General features: G+C 36.8%; 1 protein-coding gene across 3 annotated transcripts in view; it reads right to left on the reverse strand.

Annotated features, from left to right (window-relative positions):
* The window catches only part of LOC107669516 (EGF-like repeat and discoidin I-like domain-containing protein 3), a 207,606-nt gene that overhangs the window by 16,908 nt on the left and 180,520 nt on the right, over nt 1-10,178 (reverse strand). For all 3 annotated transcript variants that reach the window (XM_016461787.1, XM_016461786.1, XM_016461785.1), the window contains one exon: nt 1,510-1,665. In XM_016461787.1, coding sequence (XP_016317273.1) covers nt 1,510-1,665 — 156 coding nt within the window. The remainder of the gene's footprint in view (nt 1-1,509; nt 1,666-10,178) is intronic.

Genomic DNA, 10,178 nt, shown 5'->3' on the forward strand with positions numbered 1-10,178 from the left:
CAATTTAGCAACTTGTTAGCAAGTAAAACACATAAAACACACACACACACACACACACACACACATACACACACAGTAAAAAAGTGGGGTATAGCTGATATATTTTATTTCACAGAATAAAACGTGAAAATATGTTGAGCTTGTGTTAACCACAAACCTTATTTTAGGCAATTGGTTGATTGGTAATGTTTTTTTTTTTTACAGTGTAATGCTCTAGCAACAACCCAGAACACCCTAGATGCTTCATAGTAACACCCTGAATTCTACTCAGAACATTAGTTACAGCATAGTAACAACCTTACTACCACTTTCAACATATTCTAGCATTATGCCAACGACTTCTCCACAGAACATGGAAAATGACCACTCACATGGAATCAGGTCATGTTGCAGGTACTCAATTTTGTTTCATCCTCGTAAGAACCATTATTTAAAACAAAATGAGCACTGGAATATTCACGCTAACTGCTGGCACCATAATTAACTGTGTTTTTAAAATGGGATTCTATTGTGATTTCTATACTCTACCTAGAAATTACAGTATATTGCATCTTACTAGCAAGTATGATTAAACATTTTGTGAGATGTAGCTTTATATCATATAACTGGAGATAAGAACTTTGGGAAAACTGAGGAAAAATCAGTGAAGAAGAAGTGAGAAACACCGGGGTGCAGATCAGGTTTTAATCATCTCATTATAATCGCAGGAAGCTATCTCTGGCTTTTCACATTTTTATCTGAAGATCCATGCTGTGCTTGGCTTGCCACGGTGCTGACCCTGTGCCAGCTAATACTCACCAGCTCTCTTTCCTTACCATGGCACACATCTTTATAGCAGTAGCCAAATACAAAGATTATCTCAGTGCTAAAAATGAACTAAAATAAGAGCTGTGACACAGGGCTGTGTGACAAACATTACAAATATTAAGGTCACAAAGAGACATATGTCTACTGCTAAAAGCCACGTTTCAGCCATCTCTTAGCTTTTCATTTTAACAACCCTGACTTTCAAATTTCAAAAACTGGCAAGTATGTTTCCAGAATGTACATACACAAACAAACAGCTTCATTGCTAGGTTTAGAATAACGACAGAAACCTCATAAGACAAGCTCAGGCAAATGGACTGGACGTTTGTTTAGCGACCACTAGAGGGTTGTAAACAAACATTTTTGGCACACTCTTCACTGAGGCCGGGCAGATCTGGACCGTTATCTGGTTGTAGGCAGGCCATAGAGAGAGAGGCAGACAGAGTCTGCCCAGGTACCCTGGGACAGTGCTGACAGGAGAGGATGGGAGGAGAAAATATAACCCTGATTCCAGACAAGGAGGTGCTTCATTCATTGACTTTGGGATGCAAACATGTCCACTGAAGCCAGGTATATGAAATAAATGACTATCTAGAGTAGTGTTTAGGTTTAGCAAAAAAAAGCCTTTAGATCAAGGTGATTCAGATTTTTTTGGTCTTGCAATACGTTTTTGACGTGGTAATGTGCAAGAAAGAATCCTACCTTGTCTTTCTTCTGTTTTTCGTCTTGATATATAAGCCATCTCTCGCCATTATTGCTGTAAGCCAGCTTATAGGAGCCGACAAACTGAACATGTCCAAAGTCTTTAGCCCCCTGGGTAATAACGCCTGTGATTTTTGTTGGCCGAAGCATGTCAACCTGAAAAACACAGAGAAAGAGAGAGAATGAGAGAGCTTTTAGTAGAGATTTTAGTGATTACTTGACTCCCCAAATAGCCTGAATCTTCCACTCTTATCTTCGGCAATAACTTCTAAAGATACCGTAAATTTGTTTGGAGGGTATCATCAATTATTCAAAGCAAAGTGGGCAATAAGAAGTAGCCTTTTATTTCAGCTCAGCAGAACTGTGATTGCTAGCCACAGCAATATGTGATAATTGCATTTGGTTAATATTTTATGCGCTTGTATTTACTGAGATTTTTTTTTATTGCAAAGCTGCAGAACACCCCCTTCCCCCTTCCCTTTTTATTTAGTTGTGTTATATGTAATTTTGTTTAAAACCTACATATGTACTTTTAACTGTTTGGCAATTTCCATAGCCGCGGGGGGGAAAAACCAGGAAACAAAAACAACTTTCAAAAAGGCAGGAAAAACTAAAACGAGGAGAAGGGGCGCTGCTTACTCTTGTTTCTGTCCGGTATTCTGTCACGATCTGCTAAGGTGTGGGAACACGGAGCAAGGAACGAGGAGACCAAGAGTACAGAAACCAAGGAATTTATTCATCTTCACGGGGAATCACACGTAGCACTGTAGACACAAACATTCACATACAATACCGGACACTGGAGCACACACAGGGAACACTATTTATACACATGACAGGATGAGGAGAGGACGAGACACACCTGGGATCAATAGACATAAAATGGGGAACACCTGGAATCAAATAAACCTAATCAGGACAGGAACAGGAAACTAACTACGATATGGGCGTAGGAAGGCACATGGGGAGCAAGACACACAAAACACGGAACAAAGTCTGACAAACATGTTCATAATCAACGCACAGTATTCTGACACATATAGCTTTGCATAGCCCAGCCAGTTTACATTGAAATACAGCTTTTTGTGAAATGCTGACACATTAAAGAAATCAAATTAGACAGACTTCATGTGGTCACACCATTGCGATATTAGGGACCCTATGGCTGGACTAAATTAGTTCTATACTGAAAACGCCTTTAATTTACAATTCCATGAATTCTCTGACCCGCTTTCATGCCTACTGAAAAGTTACACATGGGGGTAAAGACATGAGGTATGTCTGCTCCACAAGAGCATACAGTATAACATCCAATCAAACAGACAGCAGTCCCTGTACTGTGTACAAAACACCTGAGATGTGCTCAGGCCATAGTTATAAATAGAAACACCAGACAGATGATTACTGTACCTTGTATTTTATTTTGTTCCATCCTCGTCATTTTCAGTCTTGAATTAAAGCAGGTAACACACAATGCAGCCGATGGCACCCTGTTGTATTTGTTTGGATGTTCTTATTTTTCTTAACTTTTTTTTCCCTTCTCTAAAATCTCTCCCACTAATTATGCACAACATTTTCTGACACTAATTTTCACTATAATAAGCACACTTACATTTTTAATAATAACCCCAGAGATATTTGGACTACAATCAAATTGTCTTAAATTACAAATGAATGAATGAATGAATGAATTAATTAATTAATGAATCTGTTTTTGGCAGGGGTTGGCCCATACTGACTTGATCTGATTCTTATAAGCTCAATTTAAAATACCTTTACAAAACCTGGTACAGAAGGACACCAAGACACCAATCTGATGAAGGATGCCATCTTTTTCTGATGCTAGGGGGTGCTATAACTAAAGAAGAAAAATCTAAACTGTGAAATATTTTCCATTTGCCACCAAAACAACTGTACCGCAGCACTCACAGGATCTGATTTGTCAAATTTTTGTACAATTTTCCAAACTGACTGGATCCTGATGATTGCTTCTTGTGGCTTTTTGGCTCTGAAATGTACAGTCAGTTCCAGCATTTCTCCCTGTGGTCCCCTTCATAGGAATCAAATAGAGGCTTTTAAAGAAGTTGCTGAACAAGGTACATCAGAAGGGTTTTGGGAAACTTGCGGTCGGGCACACTTATGGCTTTGCGTAAAGCATAACTCTGTCATATATCAAAGCCTTCACAGCTAGTTAGCAAATCTGTTTTTTTTTTGTTTTTAAGAAAGCAACATCAAGCATTAGCAAATCCTGAAACAGATGAGCAACTGCCATTGATATGAATAGGAATGCAGATAGCTTACTACAGGTATTACAGACCTCTTTGATTTGGAACTAGTTTCTTTCAGAAATGTAACAATATCACCACTGTATCTGTGTCATCTATTTTGGATAAAAACACCTACAAAAATAGATCTAATCTGTTAGTTCAATAAGAGAACAACAACAAAGTAAGTGTGAGCCCCACAAAACAGACTGAGAGTCCCTTGTGTGAATATTTCATTGCTCCACTCAGTTCCTTCAAGCCTGAATCATTCTTCATCTGTACAAATTCACTCTTAAATCGCTTCTTTTCATCCCATTACATTAATTAGTTCAACTGCTTAACAAACTGCATACAAATCAGACCTGGAAAATGGAATACCTCTGGTTGAGAGAAAATGAAAGAGAGAGAGAAAGAGAGAGGTAAAAGAAGGAAGGACAAGAGAAAGACGCAACATTTTCATGAGTAAAAGCATCTCCAATTCATAGCCAGCTTCCAGATTCGAACAGACCTGACAGCTTCTCAATTCAGTGCGCTTGTTCTGCATGCATAATTTACACCACCAAACCTCATCTAAGAGATCGACATACAGTACACACACCTTTGTGAGAATAACAAAGATAAAGTGGATTCAATCAATTAAGAGCCCCTTTTGGAAACAAAGCATGTGTTATGGTGAACATCTGCATGCAAATGTGACTGATCTTGTATTATTAAGATTTAAGGCTTTAACACAGCTATTAAATAAATAAATCCACCACTGCATTCATCCATTCTAGCATGGCTATAGATCATTTAAAGGGGTCAAATGATGCGATTTCAATTTTTCCTTTCTCTTTGGAGTGTTACAAGCTCTTGGTGCATAAAGAAGATCTGTAAAGTTGCAAAGACTAAAGTTTCAAATCCAAAGAGATATTCTTTATAAAAGTTAAGAGTCAACCACGCCTACCTAAAACGGCTCGTTCTAACACGCCCCCACATGTCTACGTCACGATGTGGGAAGATTTGCATAACGCCGCCCAAATGTTCATGCAAAGAAAGAAGGCGTAACTTTTATTCTCACTGTAGTATTGTTGTTGCCGCCGCCATGTCGTGAAGGTGCTGTGTTTCGTTGTGAAAGCGAAACTACTTTGGTTGGCCTTCCAAAAGAGGACGATATCCGCTTCGTCATGCCTAGAGCTAATTCGTGCTGGTCGCTGAGGAAATACATCAACTTCGTGCTGTTGATCGCCGGATCGGCTTTCACCGTAGACGAAGCGGAGTCCAGCCCGGGGTCGTCACATGTGGTTGCCGCAAGCCGTTCTCAAGCCCACCCGCCACAACTCACTCTAGCCCGCAGTCAGGAATTGGCAGTATTTGAAATACAAAATACTATTTTGTTTTTAAATACCTTTTTGCATTTAAATACATTTAATCTTAGTATGTTTAAAATACATAAGGTACTTTGTCAATCAACCTCATTAGACTGCTGATTTCCTGCAGGGATGGGCAGTATTTCAAATACATGTATTTGAAATACTATTTTGTATTTAAATACCTTTGGAAAAATAATGCTCTTTTTAGCAGCATCATATGACCCCTTTAAAAAATGTAAAAATTTAATTACTCCCTGGAGGAAATCAATTTCTTTAGCCATCCATGCTTCAAATCCAGTTAAAAACTAAGGACATTCTTAAGGTGACAAATGCAGCTCTCAGACGGTAGATGTTTTGGGAATCATTTTTGCTCATCTGTGAAAGGACAAGATAGAAGCTTAGATATTTATCAGGTCATGTGCTGATCGTTTCTTTGTTGTGTTGTCACAAAGCGTAGGACAGCAGTGATTGAAGAGTCATGCAGATTTCCTTTCAATTATTTAAAAGATCCACAGATAAGTGTGGAGTTTAATAATGGAAAGGTTAATGTTACAAATATTTTGCAATATTTCTAAAAGTACCACTGAGGGTTAACAGATAATTAGTGGATAATGGATTAGTTTTTTTAAATGTTAAGAAAATGTTGTCGACTCTACAAAATATTATTATTTTTTTAATTATTATTATTCAGGTGAATTCAGAATATTTTGTATTCATATATTTCCTTACTTTACAACAACTTCCCAATCCATTTTGAACAGTGTTTGGATTGAATTCGTCGTTGAATAGTTGAAACTTAAAACCGACATAATTTCAGCAGAAATCAAAAGTTATTTCATTAATTTATTATGAATATGTATGTGTTAACAGTCTAGAGACTCAAGCCTCAAGCTATAAAATAATTTTCTGCCATTTCCAACAGGTGGGAAATACATAGGAGTTATCAAATAAGACCTTCAGCCCATTATGCACACAAGTGAAGTGCACAACGACAGAGTGATAATCCTTTTAAGCAGATAAGATGCAATGATTGAAGAATGTTAAGTAAATTGCAGTGTTAGATGCATCTCCTCTCCTCCAGAAGTAACACCATTTATCGACTAATGGAATTTATGCTGACACTCGGGGAAATCAACTCGAATTGAGTAAAGTGAAAGTTTCATTGGCCTTCATCTAACAGAGAGTCTGTAATGTGGATTAGAAGCACTCATAAATTAGATTAGTTAATTTTTAGATCATTCGCAAACACAGAGTTAACATTCACATGTCTTTCATTTCTGGAGGAGAGAGGGGAGAAAGTCCCCTAAGTATGTAAACAACCACCCACATACTTGACGTTAGTCGAAACCACTCTGAAAAAATAAATAAATAAATAAAAAACATATCACAAATGTTGAAAACAAGCTAAGCTGAAGCTTTCCGACAGATTTTCTTCAATGCTACTCAAGATAAATGTGGAAGTGACACTTTTAAACACTGATCAGCATCACTCCAGTGCTTCCATGGAATGGAAATGGAGCAAAGAACAGTCACATGGCAGATATAATAAAACACCTGAACCCAGAAAATTGAGGATGAAGACAAAAGCCACTCAAGGTCTTGGAGTAAAGACAATGCATATGTACAAATATGTGTGTGAAATCTACGAATTGTTGAACATTATCACTATATATATATATATATATATATATATACACACACACACACTAATATTCTAATAATAATTCTAATAATATTCTAATATTCATTAATATTAGAATGAGGTTATGAATAAATGTATGTAAATATAAGTATAATATAATATAATAACATAACATAATATAAGTATGTAAATGTTCATAAATTCATGTGTGTGTTGTGAATGAGGTGGAAGTGTTTTGTGAGAAGTTGTCCTGTGCATATAAATAATCTTTGCAGTTATTAGTGAATGAGACTCTTTTATTTCACCCAGGACCCTGTGCTTGCCCCCAGTTCCCCTGCTCTAGCTGTTTCCCAGGTGAGCACATCAGCACCATCTGCCTACAAAAAGCCCTCAATGCATCTGAAAGTGCTCTTGCCCTTCACCTTCTCACACCTGCACACATCACACATTACAAATAAAAAAAAATAAAAAAAAGGAAAGCACCTTTTCTTGGCACAGAACACAGACATCTGTTGCGCTCTCATTCTTTTCAGTAAACAACTTGACAGGAAAACAGTAATGTGTTGAAGGTGAAGAGAACAATATTTAATGGTAGAATACTTTTTCCTAGGTCAGTTTATTGTGCAAAGAGTGGCATAAGTAATCCATATGTAGTTTGACTTCTGCAAAGTGTTTAAAATATGCATCTGTGTTGGAACCATCTGAAATACAAACTTCTTGCTGGTGACTACCTGTTTATCTCACCAATAGCAGAATCAGCACCAATTTAGAACAAATTTTTTATTTATTTTTTATTTTTTTGCAATTGTATTTGGAAATACTAGTGGCACAGGAATAATACACTTCACCTTCAACTTGCCTTGTTACTTTGTGATAATGACCAGGGACAATGGACAATTATTCAGTCTGGAGGTTATTATAAGAAAATATTTTATCACAGAATATTGTGACTGACCTCTGAAACTGTGAAAAAGTATATAATTTATGAGTGTAGATTACATAACTAGAGGGAATGTGAAATTTATTGCTTTTTATTGTGAAATAAAGGCTTATTTCCCTCAAATGGGATTCAACTCATTGAGGGAGCTGTTCCGTTTCATTTACGTGCGGGATTGGTACCAATAATCATGAAAATGCTATTTCTTTGTCTGTTCAATAATTGCATTGGAATCCTGAAGACTTTGTTTCCAACTTACAATTAGTTCAGTGAGACAACATGGCTTCAGGTAGTGTTTCTATTGATTCCTTTACAAGGCTGTAATAAGACAAATAACATTACAAAGCTATTCCATTCAGCATGAAGCAATGCATGTCAACCAGCCATACTTATGAATTTAATAGCTTGAGGGAGGAAAAAAAAAAAGGTTTACAAAAGTGTCTACACTACAAGAATGCTATTTACCAACATATTTTAGACATTTTTGTTTGCCAGAATATATCTGTGGACTATTTTGATCCCATGAATGGTAAATCCCAAGGCATACTGTAGATAATTCTTTCCATGAGCACTGACGGCCGCTTGTTGAGCTTCATTTTTCATGTGTGACATTTAATCAAAACAGCAGTAGCCCCAGCCTTTATTTAGCTAGTCATCATTACTACTCTAGGAGACAATTACAATTCCTCTCAACTTCTGTCATGTCGATTCCCTAATTTTTCCAAGGCAGCAGTTTTCTCAGATATGTTGTCTTGGGCGGTGACACATTCCATTTTTGAAGTGTGTACATAATAAACAACTGCGACAGAGCAGAAATTTAATCAACACACAAGTAGCAGCTTTGAGTTGTGGAAAAGACACCCAGATGCTCCCGCTGCTGTTGACTATGGGAACCTGTTTTCATCGCCAGAAGCATCCACCAGGTTACATACCAAAACAGCCCTCCAAACACAGAGCAATTATACCAGACCTTCTGATTAACACAAACACATGTTTCTGTTTGCAGAGAGCCTGACATTAATCAAGGCATTGCTGCTGAGTACGAATCAATCTTGCATTACTCCTAATTACTGTCCCACGCCCAGGCTCCTCCACTTGAGCAATTTGTTTAAGCATAGACAGATCACTAGTCTCTTTAGATTGGCCTCATATGTGGTATCAGTAAAACAGTTTGCCATTTATGGGCACCGGTTGCCTTAAGATGTGTTTACACTGCAGCGTTGAAACTCTGCTCAATGGCACTAACTACGCTACAACACCTTCATTTTAGGGTGTGTCTGTAGCGAGTGTGTTTAACATATTTTTTTCACAGCACACAGCCAATATAATCAGAATATATACTGTATATTAGTGTTGTAGTACTTGAGACTGGTCTTGGTCTCAAGAACGGTCTTAAGACCGTTTTTTGAAGGTCTTGGTCTTGTCTTGGTCTCGACCACATTTGTACTCTGTCTTGTCTCGGTCTCAGACTAAAAGGACATGGAATTTTATTTCAAGACTGGTCAAGCCCACAACTGCAGGGATATCACTAAATTGCTGGTGCATTGTCTGGTTTATGTTAACTTCATTCATATAATTGGATGTAAAACTCCCTGCTCCAAATGCAATCAATAACTTGATTCTAATTTTATTTCTTTTGAAACTGTTGTGCAGGGTCAGAATTTAGTCGGGAATTGTGTCAAAAATTTTACCAAAATCAATACTAATGCCCAAAAACTTCAAGATATGATTGCAAAGAAGTACTTGTATGAGATCTGTTTTTTTATGTTATAACATATAATTAAGAGAACAAGAGAGCTGTTTTCACGAATATGAGCACAACTGCAAATGTGATATTGATTTTATACAAACGTTCAACAAACAAGAAATTAAGTGAATCACATTTTAGACATTTTTAAACAGAAGTTTTTGCTATTTCGGCAATTAAAATAGTTCCAAACTAATCCATAGCAGAACTGTTGTGCTTTTCTGAGCAACATACAGAGGTGTTTTGTTAGTGAATGTATCAGCTGCCTTGAACAAATCAGTTTAATAAATGATTCTATGATGAATCAGTTGAATAATGATTCCAAAGTGATTTGCCGCCACCTAGGCTACAGCCGATTTTAATTTTGTATTTAAAAGTATAATTTTATTTTTCCATCATACTTCTATATTTAAAATGGTATTGATTAAACATTAATCTCAACAATATTTGTGCAGTTGTAATGGTACCAATTCGGATGCAGCTTCTGTGCCACCTCTGCAGTGCAAAGATTAGTTTTGCTGTTAGTGATTTAATTTGATTATAGTAACAGCTCTATATAGTTTCTTATTATTCTAATTGCATTTATTGATTAAATATAAGACATTTTCCAGGCAGTAAATGTGGTCTTGGTCTTGACTCGGTCTTGCCCTGCCTTGGATTTGAACTTGGTTTAGGTGGTCTTGACTACAACGCTAATATATATATATATATATATATATATATATAT

This window comes from Sinocyclocheilus anshuiensis, unplaced genomic scaffold (assembly GCF_001515605.1).
Source record: "Sinocyclocheilus anshuiensis isolate Anshui unplaced genomic scaffold, SAMN03320099.WGS_v1.1 scaffold356, whole genome shotgun sequence".
In the NCBI taxonomy this organism is placed as follows: Eukaryota; Metazoa; Chordata; class Actinopteri; order Cypriniformes; family Cyprinidae; genus Sinocyclocheilus; species Sinocyclocheilus anshuiensis.